We start from the raw sequence: 18,166 nt of genomic DNA on the forward strand, positions 1-18,166 counted from the left end.
AGACCAAGAAGGCAGACGGAAAAGGAGGGTCGTGGAGGAAGGCAGAGAAAGGAGAGGATGTCAGTGGGCTCTTATAGCGTACAGGTTTGGAGTCAGGTGGTGTGAATTCACTGGCTCCACAAGTGACTGGACAGTGGGGCCTTGCATTAGTGACTTCAGAGCACTAAGGTTTGGTCTTCTCATCTGCGAAATGGAACAATAACGGTCCCTCTCATGGTTGTTGTGAGAATGTAACGTAACACAAATGTGTTGCCACTGAGACCCGGAAACACTCCACCTCCTGTGCTGGGATCCAGGCCTCACCCCAGTCCTGTCCCTTTACCTTGAGGGGACCCTCCCAAAGACTCTCCCTAGAGGCTGTCCTCTCTAAAGATTGACCCAAACCTCTCTTCAGCCCCAAGCAGCTACTCGTGGTGAATTGAGCCATCCGGGCTTCTCAGTCTCTCGCCAGGACCTTCCCAGCGTTCTTTTTAGCGCCTCAACTTCATTTCCTGCAAAGCACCCCTCTTCTGCACCCACACACACACATTCTAAGACTTGGGGCCTTTCCCTCTGCTCCCACTGTTGACTTCTTGGGGTCATTTTGGTTGTTTCTGTTCCCTCTGGCACCTCCATCCCTGCTAGTCTTTGGCCATGGTTTCTTCCTCATTGTCTTTCCCCTAAGAGGGTGTTAAGCGTGGACTTTCCAGCCTTCAAGGCCCTGTGTTTCCCGATTGAGTTATTTCACAGAGTATGGACTGCCAAGGCTAGGGCCCTAGCTTTGGTGGATCATAGAGCCTCTGGCCAAACCTCATTGGCTTCTCTGGTCCCTCAAGAGAACGCTGGAGACCCTGTCCCCAGGGCAGGACGGGGCAGAAAACGTGCAAACTGTGCCACAACTCGTGGAATCCTATTTGCAAATCTGGACCGCCAACCAGTCATGCTGGCCCCTTTCCTTCAGTGCAGCACCTAGTAAGGAGTTGGAGGCACCTGCCCTGCAGAAGGCAACCCCCAACCTCCAGCCTTGAGAATATCCCAGGACCTAGAGCCAAAGGTCATGGCTGCTTCTCTTTTCCCTACCCCTGGGGCCCAGAGGGGTGGCCACTACTTTCTCAGCTTTCGGCTCAGGCCCCTTTCACTGGGCCTTCACGGTAACCATCTGCTGCCATGGCACCTGGCTTTTCCTCTCAGGAAAGTAGTCCTGCCATCATGGCTACTAATCGTTCCTTAGAATGCGGACTTGCCTCAGCTATGGAACATTCTCAGCAGGTCAGGGGTGTATGTAAAGGACAACTCCCTCTTCCAGAACTTTTTGCTCAAGACAAAGATACCTTAGATCCAAAGGTCAACCCAAAGCCATTATTAGAGAGAAGCCAGGAGAAGGGCAAGAGGGAAAGGTAGGCCCAGGTCTTGGTAGGAAGGAGGCCAGCAGGAGCTTCAGAGCAGAGAGAATGAGACAAGTCCCCAAGGCAGGTTCCTCCCCTTTCCTCCTTTCTCACTCTGTGCAGGCCAAACTGTGATATTCTTGGCCTTTGCCTGGACCTCTTCCCACAAAGTTGGGGTGTGAGCTAATAAAGCCTTCAGTCCAAGGCTAGCATCCCCTAGCATGGAAGCAGAGCACACTGCACAGAAAGGTGCCATTCTCTGGCCGGGGGGCAGGAGACAAAGCCAGCATCCAGGCACTCTAGGCTTGGCTGTGGGCAGATCTCAACCACCTAGTCACAGCCAGAGAGTCTGCATCCCCTACTCACAGCTCACCCCTGGGCTGCAGCTTAAGTGGCTGCACTGAATTAAAGGATGGATTGAGGGCCTGGAGAAGGCCCTGCACTGACTGACCCCCAGCCTGGGGGTGTTTAAGTGGGCTGCGAGGCTGGGTGGCACTGCAGGATGGCACTCAGGACCCTCACTCTGGGCCCAGAGTGCTCTGTACTATTCTGGCCAGTTGACCCCCAACTCTTGACCAAGCTCTGGACCAACTCTTGACCAAGCTGCCCCAGTCTGCTCTGGCTGCTTCCCTTCCTAAGGAGGAATAGGAGACTCCTGACTCCCACAGAACCAAGATGGGGTGACCGATAGCTTCATTCAGGCTCAGCCTTACCAAAACCCTGGTTTCCAGACCTCCCACAAGATTGACGACAGCACAACCTTACTCAGACAGGTCAGACATTTATAAAACAAGTGAATATTCACAAACAAACTATGGGAGAAACACACTTTCCCAGCAATAGAAAATCTCTATAAAGTGCATTTTGCCCGCAACCATCTCTTCCCCATGCTGACCCTTAGGTCAGGATTTGGGGCACTGTTCGGAGGGAGCCCTCAGGGCCACCTGAGCTGGGAGAAGGGAGGCATGAAGCCACTGTGGAGCTCCAGGCTACTGGACATACCCTCTCCACCCTGCCCCTCCCTCCTGGCTCCAGGAGTACACTGCCTCCAGGAGTGCACTGACAGGTTGATCTGGGAACGGGCTGGCCTGCCAGGGATGGTGGAGAAGTAGGGGGAGGTGGTTCTGCCAACCTGTACCTTAGGAGACAGCCAGCATCAGACAGGCAGGAAAAGAAATCATCCTGCTACCTGAAGGCACTGCTAGTGAATACTGAATCTGGGCCTCAGCCTTTGGCCTTCCCACGGTCTCAGATTTGTCCTTCCAGGTTTGCTTTACTCTCTTTCTGGCAATGGCCCCTGATACTCTTTCCTCTCGGCTGGGGCTGAGGGAACAGGGAAGCCCCCAACCCAACGCTCTGAATGCACACCATCCCCTGTGCCCTGCTCCCCTCCAATGATGATGGGACATTTCTAGTGAGGGTGACATACATACAACAGTTGGGCTCTAAAGGCAGCTCTCTGGCTGAGAGAACCTGAGGATATCTCAGGAAGAAGCCTGTCAGTGTGGTGGACAGCTACAGGAGATGGGTCTGGCCCCAGGGTTCTGGTCCAAGGACAGAGGACAGTGAGGGATCGGGCTGGGGCCAAAAGAATTAACAGATCTGAGGCTAGGAAAGGTCACAGGGGAGGTAGAAAGGAAATGGCCCAAAGGCCAGCTTAATGATACATGTGAGGACAAAAATCCAAACAGGAATCAGCCTCATAGCCACACACACACACACACACACACATACCACATACACACACACACTCTTCGTGGCTCAAGTGCAGGCCACAGGGTGGAAGGAAGACTTGCTCTCGTTGGCCACTATTGTCCTTTCCATGACATCTTTCTCAACGCAGGCCTTTGGCAGTGGGAAGGAAGAGGTGGGAGGCACAGGCCACTCCTGGAATGCGAGGGTTGGCTTCTCTGGGTCAAACCTCCCACCTACTGCTCCTGGAAGGGATGGTGTGCTGGGTGTAATCTCTGCTCGGACTTTTGCCAACTGCCCCTGGCAGTCCCCATCCCTGAGTCCCTCCACCTGAGTCCTTGGAGCTCAGCTACTGGGAGAGCTGACACGGCAGTCTGGACGCTGACAAGTCCAGGGTAGGCCCTGGAAGCCAACAGAACAAAGACTAGAATGGTTTCCCTGGCTGGGTGTCAGCTGTCCTCACTGGCAGCACTGTGGTGGTGCCTTGGAGTGTGGCCAGAGAAACCAGGGGACCTTATGCCACTGGAACCTGGGCTCCTCCTGGTAGAGTGACTGAGTTTGACCCTGGCCCCTCCACAGCTCCTGCGTAAGCTCTGAGGCTGGCTCTCAGCTTCTGGGAAAGGAACCGTGACAGCTGGGATTCTAACTTAGGTTCTAAATCCTGAAAAGGTAGCTGTGCTGTCTTAGGCTCCTATTACAGTACCAGGCATATCCCACACCAGTCAGGTATCTGCATGTACTTCTGTAGGGTGGTGGAAACTTTTTAGATCTGTCTATGGCCTCACATGCTCAGTCCCAGATGCCCAAGGAAGGGCCTGGGACTGAGCCCAGTAGCAGAGAATTTTAAAATAAGAAAGAGAGGCCAGGTGGCTACGTCTGGACAGCATCCATCCACTCTGGCCTGCTCAGCCTCCAAGTCAGAAAGCAGGAACTCAGCAGGGCTCTGGCTGCCTCCAGAATCCCATGCTTTGGACAACAGCCAGAACTGCTGCCCTCCTGCTCCACAGTCTGACGTGAGGAGGGAGGGAAGGAGGTCTAGGGAGGCAGATGCCAGAATCCCTGCTAGGGTCCTACCACTAGGTTCTGTTCAGACAAGGCAGCTGGCTTGCAGGGACAGGTCTCGGCTGAAAGTCACTGCCATAACCTCGAGTCTTGTGTCTGGAGGCCGGGAAACAGCACTGGTGTGCTACAGGTACTCTCCTAGCCCAGGCAACATTCAGAATCACGAGTGTCAACAGATGCATGCACACGCAAACAGGCACACCACTCCCTCCTCTGCACACGCGCATACACACACACACATGCTCGCTCTCTCTCTGCCCGGTGATCAGCTTCTCTGCAGGTTGTACTCTGCTGCCGCGGTGGCTGCTTGGGCACCCAGGCTTTGCTCACGGAGCAAGGGCTCTGCAGCTGGAAGAGAAAAACAAGTGCAAAAGGAGCATTCAGGAGGCTGCTCAGTTGCCCAGGGACACAAGCTCCTCTGGCTGCTTCTCCGGGGACACTCAGAGTGGGAACTGGGAAGAACTGAAAGAGTGAGCTGAAAGGGCCATGGTACCTGGGCACAGGTTGTTGCTGGGATGCCACTGGGATGAGAGAATACTGCCCCTCCGAAGTGCTGATGCAGGACAAGCTCCCCACTGCAGGCCCTCCACCCAGGGCTGCGGGCAGTAGAGGAGGAGGAGGAGGAGAAGGCTATGTGAGAGTCACGTGAAGCCTTGGGGGATACTTGCTCAGATATGACAAGGGCAGCTTCTGAATCAAGGCACAGCAGCTGCTGCCAGAGATGGAGAATCAGGAAAAAATGGCTGGAAGAGAAGCCCACTGGGACCAGTAATTTTGAAGAGTAAGGCAATGACTGAGTTTAGAATCAGCAGGTGAGCACATTTCCACATATAGATGAAAGCACCCTGGCACAGTGCTGGAAGATTGTGGGGGCAGGAGGGAGAGAGGAGACACAAGGATGACTCATTTTAAAGATTTATGACATCCGGAATCTGGGGCAAAGAGAAGAAACAGCTTCATCCCTGATAACAAAGGAAGGACAGGGTGTGCCTGTCACAATGCTGGGTTATCTGTTTAAATAGGTTTAGTGTGTCTGAGAGTCTACAGAGACACACAGCGTCCCATTAAAAGTTTGTGCAGTTTAAATGTGGGTGAGGTAGGTAATAAGTAGGCTTGCTAAGCCTGCCGTGGGTCAGGTACTATACACTTGTGCTACGGCTGAATTCTGCCCCCCACAAAATTTTTATATTGAAGTCCTAACTCCCAGTACCCCAGAAGGTGACTGTATTTGGAGACAGGGTCTTTACAGAGGTAATTAAGTTAAATGAGGTCATTAGTGCGGGCCCTAATCCAATATGACTGGTGTCCTTAAAGGAAGAGGAAATTTAGACCCAAACAGTACAGAAGGAAGACCATGTGAAGATATACGGAGAAGATGGCTGCTTATAAACCACAGAGAGGAGCCTCAGAAGAAAAGAAGCCAACCCTGGCAACATTTTGATCTCAGACTTCTAGCCTCCAAAACAGTGAGAGGACAGATTTCTGTTGATTAAGCCACCCAGTCTGTGGTACTTTGTCATGGCAGCCTGAGCAGACTAACAAACTTGAGATCCCAGTAACCTTGAAGCTTGCCCTCCATTTTTGTTGAGAAAACAGAAACCAGAGAGGAGAAGGAACTTGCCCAGGACAACAGCATTCATAAGTGGCAGAGCCAAGAAGGAAATCCACATCTGTCTGATTCTCAAATCTGTATTTTTACCAGCAAATAATCTCTATATGATAGTATTGCTCATTAAGACTTTTGGGGAAGACTTTTAGAAGAAATTCAACATGGCAGCATGAAGACTAATATCCAACAGACATACATGTGAGTTAAGCTGTTATTCAAAAAGGGAACATGCTCTTAAAGTCAAAGACATTGGAGGCAAGGATTCAGTATTAGTCTTCTGACACATGCGATGCTTTTAAGGCCACATACTAAATCTGAAGCAGATTTTATCTGATGATAATTTATCTGGAAGCTGGGCAAAATAAAGAGCAGACATAAGAGTGGGTACCTGTATAGGTCAGTACTGTGTCTTATTCTTTTTTTTTTTTTTTTGAGACAGAGTTTCACTCTCGTCACCTAGGCTGGAGTGCAATGGCGCGATCTTGGCTCACTGCAACTTCCGCCTTCCGGGTTCAAGCGATTCTCCTGCCTCAGCCTCCTGAGTAGCTAGGATTACAGGCATGCACCACCACACCCAGTTAATTTTGTATTTTTAGTAGAGATGGGGTTTCTCCATGTCAGTCAGGCTGGTCTCGAACTCCTGACCTCAGGTGATCCACCCACTTTGGCCTCCCTAAGTGCTGGGATTACAGGCGTGAGCCATCGAGCCTGGCCTTTTTTTTTTTTAAATAGACAGAGTCTTGCTCTATTGTCCAGGCTAGAGTGCAGTGGTGTGATCTTGGCTCACTGCAACCTCTGCCTCCCAGATTGAAGCAATTCTCCTGCCTCGCCTCCCGAGTAGCTGGGACTACAGACACCCACCACCACACCTGACTAATTTTTGTATTTTAGTAGAGATGGGGTTTCACTATGTTGCCCAGGCTGGTCTTGAACTCCTGATCTCAGGTGATCTGCCCACCTTGGCCTGCCAAAGTGCTGGGATTACAGGCATGAGCCACCGCACCTGGTTCTGTGTTTTATTCTTTAACATGTGTGTTATTTTCAATAATTTTTCCCTTTAAGCTTGTACTATAATAAGCTAGCCATTTTTTTTTTGCAAATAAATGTATGTATTATTAAGGTGTACATGTGTTTATTGAAATATGCTGATTTTGAGTGTATACTCCACACACAGGGCTCTCTCTGGCCCCTGTTGTTAAACTAAAGAGATGGCTATTCTTCTGAAATAGAAAACTCAGGATTACAGGATATACCAAAAAAGGTCCTCGTTACCCAACACCTCCATTTTTTTGTGTGTGTTTTATCCATTTTCAGGGATGGGGGAAGATAAAGAGTGCATGAAGACTCCTTAGAATAACTGCTATTAATCTGGGGTTCCTGGGCCTTAAGGAGTCCAAGGATAGGCTTTGGGGCAGTCCATGGAGCCTCTGGAGTGATGTGCACATTCCTCTCTGTGTGTGAACATATGCAGTTTTCTGGGTATGGGTTCCATCCTCCATCAGACTTTCCAAAGTGGGGAGTAACCCAAACAGGGTTTAAGAACCAATGTCTAAGCTTAGAAGATAAGGGGGTGAGGTATAGTCAGGTGGATATAATAACAATTCAGACATATGTTGACTTCAGCACCAGTTAGTTTTGGGCACGCTAATGAAGGGAGGTGGCAGTGTCCTGGCCTCAGATAAGCCCTAGTCACCCAAGTCCCTCTATGATGGTTTCAAATCTACCAACGCAGAAAACCAATGTTTAGAAGAACCAGCTTGGCCTTGCCTGCAAAGCTAGTCAAAGGCCTATTCCACTAGTTACTCAAGCTGCTTGATCAGCAGATAACTAGTTGGTGCTGTGCTCTTGTCCTCAAGGTAGGGCATGTGTCTGTAGAAAAAGGGGTCTGGGGAAATCAAATGAAGTCTTGCAGAAAAATGATGACAGCGGGACTACAGGGAAGGGAAGAACAGCCAAGGGGAGGCACCAAGGGAGAAACTAACTCATAAAACATTCACTGAAAAATCAATATCTTAGTTGTTCAACTCTTCCAACCTGTCATTAATACAAGAAACACAGACGTAACTAGAACAAAAAGTAGTGGAATGACTGTCTCCCTCTGCACCCCAATGTTAGTTAGCATGGCCTCCTGGGTACCTTTGCCCTCACACCCCTTCCCATCTACTAGATGCTCTCAAGAACCCAAGTGTATAAGTCCGCCCATCCCTATGCTCCTCACCCTGGTGGGGTGGATGCACGTGTGCAGGCATGAGTTTATGCTGGCAGAGGGTCCACAACAGCTGATGGTTTGGAGGAAACTTTGTTTGCAGACTGTCACTGAGTCTCAATGTTTCCCTCTCCCCATCATATTGGGCAAGGCACAGTGCCCAAGAGCTTGGGAAAGGCAGAGGGTTTGCTACCTGCTTCCAAGTGAGGGCCAGGGAAGTACAGCTGGGCCTGGATGGGAAAGAGAGCTGAAGCTCTTAGCTCAGTCTCATTCCTCAGGTCAACCACACCTTTATCCCTCCCACAGCATGCAGATCATGCAAGAAAGTGGAAGGGACAGCCATCAGTCAACGTCTACTTATGAAGTACCAGGGAAAGCGCTAGGGGACATGAGTCTAAACTTCTTATTTTCAAGGCAGGAACTGAGAATCAGAGAGGTGAGACTATTTGGGTGGAGTCTCACAACAGGCAAGTGGCAGATCTGGGACACAGACACTGGCCTGAGTGTAATGCGGGCAGGTCTGGGACGCAGACACTGGCCTGAGTGTAATGCGGGCAGGTCTGGGACGCAGACACTGGCTTGAGTGTAATGCGGGCAGGTCTGGGACGCAGACGCTGGTCTGAGTGTAATGTGGGCAGGTCTGGGACGCAGACGCCGGCCTGATTGTAATGCGGTCAGGTCTGGGACACAGAGGCTGGCCTGAGTGTAATGCGGGCAGGTCTGGGACGCAGACGCTGGCCTGCGTGTAATGCTCGCAGGTCTGGGACGCAGACGCTGGCCTGTGTGTAATGCTGGCAGGTCTGGGACGCAGACGCTGGTCTGAGTGTAATGCGGGCAGGTCTGCGCGGGCAGGTCTGGGACGCAGACACTGGCCTGAGTGTAATGTGGGCAGGTTTGGGATGCAGACACTGGCCTGAGTGTAATGCGGGCAGGTCTGGGACGCAGACGCTGGCCTGAGTGTAATGCGGGCAGGTCTGGGATGCAGACGCTGGCCTGCGTGTAATGCTCGCAGGTCTGGGACGCAGACACTGGTCTGAGTGTAATGTTGGCAGGTCTGGGACGCAGACACTGGCCTGAGTGTAATGCGGGCAGGTCTGGGACGCAGACACTGGCTTGAGTGTAATGTGGGCAGGTCTGGGACGCAGACACTGGTCTGAGTGTAATGTGGGAAGGTCTGGGGCGCAGACACTGGCTTGAGTGTAATGCGGGCAGGTCTGGGACGCAGACACTGGCTTGAGTGTAACGCTGGCAGGTCTGGGATGCAGACACTGGTCTGAGTGTAACGCAGGGCTTTTTGGCCAATGCCACACTGCCTCTACTTCCACTATTTAGCATTTTACCAATTGCTAGTGCCTTTCACCTTACAAGGACAGAGTATACAACTAAACTAGTGTCAAAAAGACATCAAGGAGAATCCAGAAGTCAGGTTTTACTTGATGATTTACCCGGTCAGGCTTACTGCAGGGCCAACAAAAGCTGGCGGGGGAGGGGAAGAGGTGATCCTTGGCCAGGAACCTTTTGTATTCAATGGGGCTTCTCTCCACAGATCAGTCTGTACCAGCAGAAGGGCAAATGGAACACGTGAGCTGTTCTCCCCACGGTAAAATAATTGGACCAATGAGAGAAATCTGTACACAATTCAAGGCTAATGGAATCCGAAGCAGTCAGCAGCTTTGGGGATTATGGGGAACCATTTGAAACAATAGCTATTTGGGGGCTGGCTTGTTTTTCAGTTTAGCGAATGCTGTAAAATAAAACTTAAAGCAGAACAGACAGCTGGTGTGGATTTGAGGTAAGTGTGGAACCTACTGATTGGAGGCCATGTTTTCCTACCAGATCAGTTTAAATTTTAAGTGACTGTCCACCCTGTACACTGCCACAGGTCTGAGGCATTAGAAAAACAGAATCCAGAACTATAGGGCTCAGAGCTAAAGGAGACCTCAAAAGGCCCAGGATGTAGCCTTCAGGCTGGGGAAGAACGACTATTCACATCTTGCACCTAAAGCATGGCAGAAGAGCTATGGATCCAGGCCAAAGTCACACAATTTAAAATGACAGAGGAAATGGGGGACAAAGGGACAAGTCTCCCCAACCCCCACCCCACCCAATATAATATGATACTAATTTGGGCTACATAGCCACAGCTCTGTAGTCCATTCAGCTCAGGGTGCTGGCTCTGACTGAAGTAACCCCAACATAATCAAAGACACCCGGATAAGAAAGTGCAAGATGATAATGTGATTCCATTTGTATAGTGCATTTTACATATTCAAAGACTTTTCACATGTGGTTTTTCATTTTCTTTCCCTAACATGTAAGCTTGATGGGTAGGGCAGGTGACAAGATGCTATTATCACCGTTTTACAGATGAGGATGCTAAGCATCTTTAGGCCCAGGTGCCTCTGCCAGCACATGGTGAGACATGGAATACTCTCCTTTCAGCTGTTCCTCCCTAGTCTGTCTTGGAGGGAAGTCTGCACCTCCCCAAGTCCTCTGACCTCTGGACCCCCAACCTTCACAGTCTAGCTGGTCTAACTCCCCACTGAGCCACCACTGGAGGGCAGAGTAAACCTCAAGAATCAGTCCTTAAAATCCCAGTAGGCCGACAATCTTCTGGACTCCAGGGCAAGAGATGGGTGCTTACCTCTGCACCGGTCATGTCTTCCCTTGGAATCACTGCCAAGCCTCTCAACTGGCTTTCTCGCTCCCACCTGTTCCTCTGCAGGTCCTAGCCCAATGCCTAATTCATCCTCCCAAAATGCCAATTTGATCATTCCTGTTCCAAAATGTTTCTTCACTCCCAGAGAGTACACCAGCAGACTCACATGCCTGCCATTTACAACCGTCCATCATCGGACCCAACTGTAACCTTGTGTTCCTCTACAATAATAATCATAACAATACCTATAATAATTGCTGCTTACCAAGGACTTACGAGCCACACACTTGAGAAGTGTCTTGCCTATTACGCAGTCACCGTTAGCCGTCTACCAGTATCCACACTTCCTGGTTAACAGAACCTAAAATGTGTTGAGGAGGCAATGGGCCTGGCCCAGAAAATGGATTTTGATTGGTCTAAGTCAGTGATTCTCCAAGTATGGTCCCGGGACCCTTATAACACAGAACTGCAACCTCTTCTGTGCCTGACCTTACTTTCTTACCCAGCTTTATTTTATTGTTTTCATAGCACTTACGGCCTCTTTTTTTTTTTTTTTGGTGAGACTGAGTCTCGCTCTGTCACCCAGGCTGGAGTGCAATGGCGTGATCTCAGCTCACTGCAACGTCCGCCTCCTGGGTTCAAGTGATTCCCCTGCCTCAGCCTCCCAAGTAGCTGGGACTACAGGCACCTGCCACCACGCCTGGCTAATTTTTGTGTTTTTAGTAGAGACGGGATTTCACCATCTTGGCCAGGCTGGTCTCAAACTCCTGACCTCGTGATCCACCCGCCTCAGCCTCCCAAAGTGCTGGGATTACAAGCATGAGCCACCATGCCCGGCTGGCCTGTTGAAATTTTAAATATTTATTTGTTTACTGTCTGTCTCCTTCCACTAATACGCACCCAAGGGGGAAGGGACAATGCCAGGCTTGTACACAACCACATCCCCCAATGCCTGGAACGATGTCTGGCAAAGTATGAGCTCTTGATATGTGTACGGAAGGAGTGCAGCTGCCCTTGCTGTCCCTTCTCTTTCCTCTTTGATCAAGAATTGATGGCTGAAGCGGGGGCTGCCATCCAAGCCCAGACCACCAACACTATTTCTGGGTCCCTTGTTAGGTAAGAAAAATAAGCCCCTATTTGTTTTAGCCACAGTAATTGAGCTTTCTATTATTAGCAGACCCCTACATTTCTAGCTGACACATACAGATTTAATTTTTTTTTTTTTTTGAGACGGAGTTTTGCTCATCACCCAGGCTAGAGTGCAATGGCACAATCTCAGCTCACTGCAACCTCTGCCTCCCAGGTTCAGGCGATTCTCTTGCCTCAGCCTCCCGAGTAGCTGGAATTACAGGCATGTGCTACCATTCCAGCTAATTTTCTATTTTTAGTAGACATTGGGTTTCTCCAAGTTGGTGAGGCTGGTCTTGAACTCCCAGCCTCAGGTGATCCACCCACCTCAGCCTCCCAAACTGCTGGGATTATAGGCATGAGCCACTGCGCCCGGCCCAGATTTAATCATTTAATTGATGCAACAGCAACCTAATTTATAGGTGAGGAAACTGAGTCTCATAGCAGTTAAGTCATTTGTACAAGATCACATAAACCTTCAGCTGTTTTTCTTGTTCTAAGTGCCCTGCTCACTGCCTGAATCCAATTCACTTTTCAGGCCCCCTGGTGCAAACTTCTGTGATGTGTTTCCTGATTGTTCCAGACCACACCAGCTCCCTTCTGCTAAGCTTGTATAGTCTGTATCATTTATCCAGGAATTCTAGGTTATTGCTCCTTTTTATCTAAGCAGACTGTTCAATTCTTGTGGCTGGACAGCACATCACATTTTATATGTTTAATGCTCCCCCTTCTTCACCCACCTGCTGGCAACAATTTCATGTTGAATTGGACACCATTAACTTACTAAGCAACCTTGACCCAGACATTTAACCTCTCTGTTCTTTGGTCCTCTCATCCGAAAATCAGAGTGTCAGCCTGGCAAGTTCCAAATTTGTAATACAGGATGAACTCTGCTTAGTATCACAGAGCTAAGAGATAACCGAGAGAGTAGCAGGTTGCTGGTACTCCCAGGAACAAGACAGCACACATCTGTCCATCAGCAATGACTATGTCAAAGAGCCCGGAAAAGGTGAAGGGTGCAGGCATCAAATGCCCATCTCAGTGAGCACACAAATCCAGACACTCAAACCAGATGGCTGCAGCCTGGCCCCTGAAGAAAGAGGGATCTGATAAAAAGAACCTATCAGCTCCATGGAGAAAAGTCACCCTCCATGACGAAGACACGGTGCATAAGGAACAGCCTGAGACGATGACTCAGAGGGGACAGGAAATTACATTTCCCCAAGAGGGGCATAAAAGGCCCTTCCTGCTCTGGGAAAGGAGAAGCCAGTGTTTTGACGACATTCGGGAGGCTTCCAAGATGAGCGCTGCCAGGGAGGTGCAGAGCTGAGGCCACAGGACGGGTGAGAAGGGAGGAGAGGCCGTAAAAGCAAAGATGATGACAGATTGCGTCTACTGGTCCTCAGGCAGGGCTGGACCGAGTGAGACACAGCACAGCCCTCTGTCCAGGCTTCTCAAGGTCAGTGCTGCCCTCCACTGGCTGGCCTACAGAACACAGCCTGTCGGAGAGCAGGGGGCCTGGAGCAGCCTCAGACCCTGCAATGGGCCTTTTCCCCACTGCTTCACACACAGGTCTCAGCTTTCTTTTTGTTGAGCATGACTCACTTTAATAGGTAGAAAGGGCCACCCCTCGCCCCTATGCCTCCCTTTTTCCCTTAGCTAGCAAAAAAAAAAAAAAAAAAAAAACCCAGAAAAGGGCTTGACTTTTAAATCTCTGATAAAAGTCAGAATGGTGGGATTTTTGAGCTGAAATCCTAAAAGTCATGCAGTCCCACCAGATTGTTATTATTATTGTTTTTAGAGATGGAGTCTCACTATGTTGGTTTGGCCAGGTTGGTCTTGAACTCCTGGCCTCAAGCGATCCTCCCACTTTGGCCTCCCAAGGTGCTAGTAATCCTAGCACGAGCCACCACAGCAGGCCCAATGGTAAGGGTCACACGGATATGATCCAGAAAGTACTCATTCCCTAAGCCAGGACTGAACCCGGCTGCCACTGTAAAATGGTAAAGCTTTAGTGGCTGAGCATTGGGTGGTCCCACCAGATTTTCATCTAGTTTGTTATGTTTTAACCTTCAGCTGGCAGGGCAGTAGGCACCCCCGCTCCCACCTTCCTTCCTGAGGTTGAATCTAGACTGCTGTCACTCACTCTCAGGCATCCTTGCTTGGCAGCTCTGGGGTTGGCAACTCTGCCACCTTCGCCCGTTTGCTGAGTTCTTCACCAGGTGGTTCCTCAGCTGCTTCCAGCTTGCGTTTGGGGGATGCTGGGCCACTGGGTAGTGGTCTTGGGCCTGTAGGGAAGCGTGTCAAAGGGTCACACAGACTGTGCATGCAGCCAAACTGACCCCACACTATGCAGCAGCGGTCTTTAGGGGACAGGTAGCACACTCATCAATGGAATGCCAGCATGCTGCTCCTCAGACTTGCCCCTCGGCCTTGCTTTCAGCAGTGACTGCCTGGAAATGTGCAAGGAGAACATGACCGAGCAGGCCTGCTGGTAGCAGGGCCAGCTTTTGGGCCCCAAATGGCATGGGCTATGGGCCAGAGACTGACTTGGCCTGCCTGCTGTCCTTGCTTTGAAGGTGAGGCATTCCCTCTGCAACCCTGAATCAGCCTCCCTGAGCAGCAAAGAGCAGGGCCCCTGAGAAGGAGGCATGCTGCCCATGGAAGCAGCCTAGCTGGCCCAACTAGAAAAACCCGTGTTCGTGCCATCTCATGTTACTCATCTTCATCCCCAAGAAGGGAGGCGGCTCCAAATGCAGCAAATCTGTCCAGTCTTTCTCTGTGTGGCCACCACCCTGTCTGTGCTGCCTCCTCTTTGGCCTCCCTATGCCCACTCTGGCCTACACTGTCCAATCTCTACCCAGCAGGCCAGGGAGTTTTTTCAGACCTAAGTCCAATGATGCCCTGCCCTACTGACCATCCTTCAGTGCACTGAAGGCTGAATCCTAGTCCTCGTCTTGGACATCGGGTCTGCCACATGCTGCTCATGCTGTATCTTGTCCTCATTTCCCCAGCTCCTCACTGGGACATGCTGCCACACTGACCTCCCTTCGGTTCCTTGAATGGGCTAAGCTTGGTACTGCTTATGAGCTTTTTCTTGCTACTCCTTCTGTCTGGAATGGTATTTTCTCAGTGTGTGGCAGGCCTGGCTACTGCTCATGACGTGGGTCTCTGCTTACAGAGGTGTTCCCCGACTACTCCAATCTCAAGTGACACAGAAGAAACTTTTCTTTCCCAGTCCCTCTGTCAAGGCACTTGACTTTCTTTTCCTCCAAAGCACTGGTTATCTGAAATGATCCGACTTGGTTCCTTTACTATCTGACTGCCCTGGGTGGAATATAAGCTCCATTGGGCAAGGCCTCCTTCTGGCCTCAGTCCTGAATGACTGAAGTGCTGGCACAGGCCACAGGAGGCCATTGGAGGTGGGCTGCTGCTGCTCACCTGCACTGTTCACGCTCCCGGCCTGGCTCGAGCTGGGCTCTGCCACAGGGTGACTGAGGTCTTCCACACAGGAAGGGACCGATGCCAGTAGACCTGGGAGAGAGGCGGGGAGTAATCAGAGTGCCATCCCGCAGGATTGCAGAGGGTTACAGGGAAGGATGAAGCAAGCTGGGGTGGGGAGGATAGGAGCAAGACACTGAGGTTCCATTTCTTCTCACTGCCCCACAACTACTCAGGGAGGCCCAGTCCATCCCAGCCTGCAGTGTCCCATACCCAGAGAAGGTGTCAACCTGAAAGCACTCAGCCTCCCTTTGCAAGTATCTGGCCATCCCCATCTGGCACCCCCGAGCCTGCAGGTGCTGTCCTTCCCTTCAGTGAGCTAGGTGTTTGTGTCCTTACAGAGTCCCCGGTAACGCGAGAGCTGCTGGTAAATCTGCTTCATTCGTTCAATGTTCAGCCGGCTGGTCTCGGCATGGTTGACGATGGGCCGTGGGTAGTCCACACCAATGATGCACTTGGCTGCCTTCTGAATTGACTCTGGGGCATTCCAGGGTTCATAGATGTATCGAGAGGGGAACCCTTTCAATTTTGGCAGGTATCGCCTGAAATAAGACACACCAGATGACCCATCAGCATACCTAGACCCTCCTTCAAAGGGCCCTGGGTATCCCATCCTAGTAGGAGGCCACAGTGGTCAGAAGCCAGAGAGCGTGGTCTGCATCCTCACCTGATGTAGTCTCCACTGGGGTCCGTACGACGGCCGAAGCCCACAGGGCAGTAGCAGTGGAAGAACTGCTGGAAGAAAGCACTGCAGGACAGCCACATCCAGCTGCCTGCGTTCACGCTGAAATCTGCATCCAGGAGCAGCTCATCAAATACCTAGATAGGGGAGAGGATGATCAGCCTCCTTGGGGACCTGCTGCCATGTTTTTTCCCAAGTCACCACAGTGCCCCCAGGAGCCAGAGCCCTTCTGCTGAAGGCAAGCCACAGAGGATCTGGAGGGGATCTCCTGGACCCAGAAATCCCACCCCATCCCTCAGCCCAGAAGGGGGCTGCCCTTTGCTGGTCCTGACCAGAGGGTATAGGCCAGCTTTTCGCTGAGAGAGCACTCACCCGGACCCCGCTCTCCCAGCTGACCCAGAGGTCCCCGCGGGTCAGGAAGCAGGCCACGGCGTGCCGGGCCAGGTGGTGGATCCAGCCCTCCTGCCTCAGTTGAGTCATGATGGCATCGATCCAAGGGAAGCCTGTCTTGCCCTCGGCCCACTTGGCCAGGGCCTCAGGATTGCGGTCCCAGGGAATCTGGATGCAGATGGGGTTCCCCTCCATGCGGTCAAACCTGGGGTTGTTGGTAGCTGCCGTGTAGAAGAACTCTCGCCACAGGAGTTGCCCAAATAGGGAGAGGGGAGGTGTGCTGTTCCGCTTCACCTGAGGGGTAGGGGTTGCACATGGATACGAACACTCACCCAGCTCTTAGCATGATGCCTCTCAGGTCTCTTCTACAAAGGAATCTGGGCCCTCCACAGACCTGGCGCTCAACTCCCAGATGTGGAGGGACTATCCCCTAGAAGTGGCACAGTGTGCCTGCAGGTGCAACACCCAGGCCCTGCCTGCATTGTGCCACTGCTCTGAGCAAGAGGAAAGCTACAGAGGGCCGGGCAGCAGGAAGGGGCCTCACCACACGAATCTACACTAGGACTCAAACTTCCCAAGGCTGGTCATGTTCCTTGTCCTCAGAGTTCCTTGTTTGGGTCCACCTTCTAGAAAGTCAAAAGGAGTTTTCCTATCAGCACACATGAAAAATACTCAGTCTGGGCCGGACGTGGTGGCTCACACCTGTAATTCCAGCACTTTGAGAGGCCGAGGCGGGTGGATCACAAGGTCAGGAGATCGAGATCATCCTGGCTAACATGGGGAAACCCCATCTCTACTAAAAAATACAAAAAATTAGCCAGGTGTGGTGGCGGGCGCCTGTAGTCCCAGCTACTGGGGAGGCTGAAGCAGAATGGCATGAACCTGGGAAGCGGAGCTTGCAGTGAGCCGAGATTGCGCCACTGCACCTCCAGCCTGGGCGGCAGAGCGAGACTCCATCTCAAAAAAAAGAAAGAAAAATGCTCAGTCTGGATTTTGGTTGAATAAGTTATACACACAGCCTGGATCTGGGGCCATAAGGTAATTAAGAAATCAGACCTCCAAGCAAATAATGACTTCCCTAAAGTCACAAGATTACTCACCAAACTGGCAAAGCCATTCCATGCCACAAAATCTCAATAATGGCAAGGATAAGGAGATAACATTAAAAAATGTAGATAGAGGCCGGGCGCGGTGGCTCAAGCCTGTAATCCCAGCACTTTGGGAGGCCGAGGTGGGCGGATCACAAGGTCAGGAGATCGAGACCACAGTGAAACCCCGTCTCTACTAAAAATACAAAAAATTAGCCGGGCGCGGTGGCGGGCGCCTGTAGTCCCAGCTACTCAGGAGGCTGAGGCAGGAGAATGGCGTGAACCCAGGAGGCGGAGCTTGCAGTGAGCCGAGATCGCGCCACTGCACTCCAGCCTGGGCAACAGCGTGAGACTCCGTCTCAAAAAAAAAAAAAAAAAAAAAAAAAAAATGTAGATAGAGCCAGGTGTGGTGGCTCACATCTGTAATCCCAGCACTTTGAGAGGCTGAGGTGGGTGGATGGCTTGAGCCCAGGAGTTTGAGACCAGCCTGGGCAACATGGTGAAACCCAGTTTCCACAAAAAAATACAAAAAATTAGCCAGGTGTGGTGGCATGCACCTATAGTCCCAGCTACCGGGGAGGCTGAGGTAGGAGGATCACCTGAGCCCGAAAGGTTGTGGCTGCAGTGGGCTGTGTTCACACCACTGCACTCCGGCCTGGGTAACAGAATGAGATCCTGTCTCAAAAGCAAGCAAACAAACAAACAAACAAATGTAGACACAACGGCTAGGCATGGTGGCTCACGGCTGTAATCCCAGCACTGTGGGAGGCCAAGGGAGGATAATT

General features: G+C 51.2%; 1 protein-coding gene across 1 annotated transcript in view; it reads right to left on the reverse strand.

Annotated features, from left to right (window-relative positions):
* Positions 1–2,129: 2,129 nt before the first annotated feature.
* LOC105471649 (cryptochrome circadian regulator 2) overlaps positions 2,130–18,166 on the reverse strand; it is a 38,271-nt gene continuing 22,234 nt past the window's right edge. Inside the window, exons 7-12 of the mRNA XM_011724223.3 lie at positions 16,276–16,587; positions 15,889–16,040; positions 15,561–15,763; positions 15,162–15,254; positions 13,867–14,008; positions 2,130–4,466 (exon numbers count right to left, since the gene is read on the reverse strand). Of these exons, the coding sequence (XP_011722525.2) occupies positions 13,869–14,008; positions 15,162–15,254; positions 15,561–15,763; positions 15,889–16,040; positions 16,276–16,587 (900 nt within the window). The 3' untranslated portion in view covers positions 2,130–4,466; positions 13,867–13,868. The remainder of the gene's footprint in view (positions 4,467–13,866; positions 14,009–15,161; positions 15,255–15,560; positions 15,764–15,888; positions 16,041–16,275; positions 16,588–18,166) is intronic.

The sequence above is a fragment of the Macaca nemestrina genome, chromosome 12, assembly GCF_043159975.1.
Source record: "Macaca nemestrina isolate mMacNem1 chromosome 12, mMacNem.hap1, whole genome shotgun sequence".
Taxonomy (NCBI): Eukaryota; Metazoa; Chordata; class Mammalia; order Primates; family Cercopithecidae; genus Macaca; species Macaca nemestrina.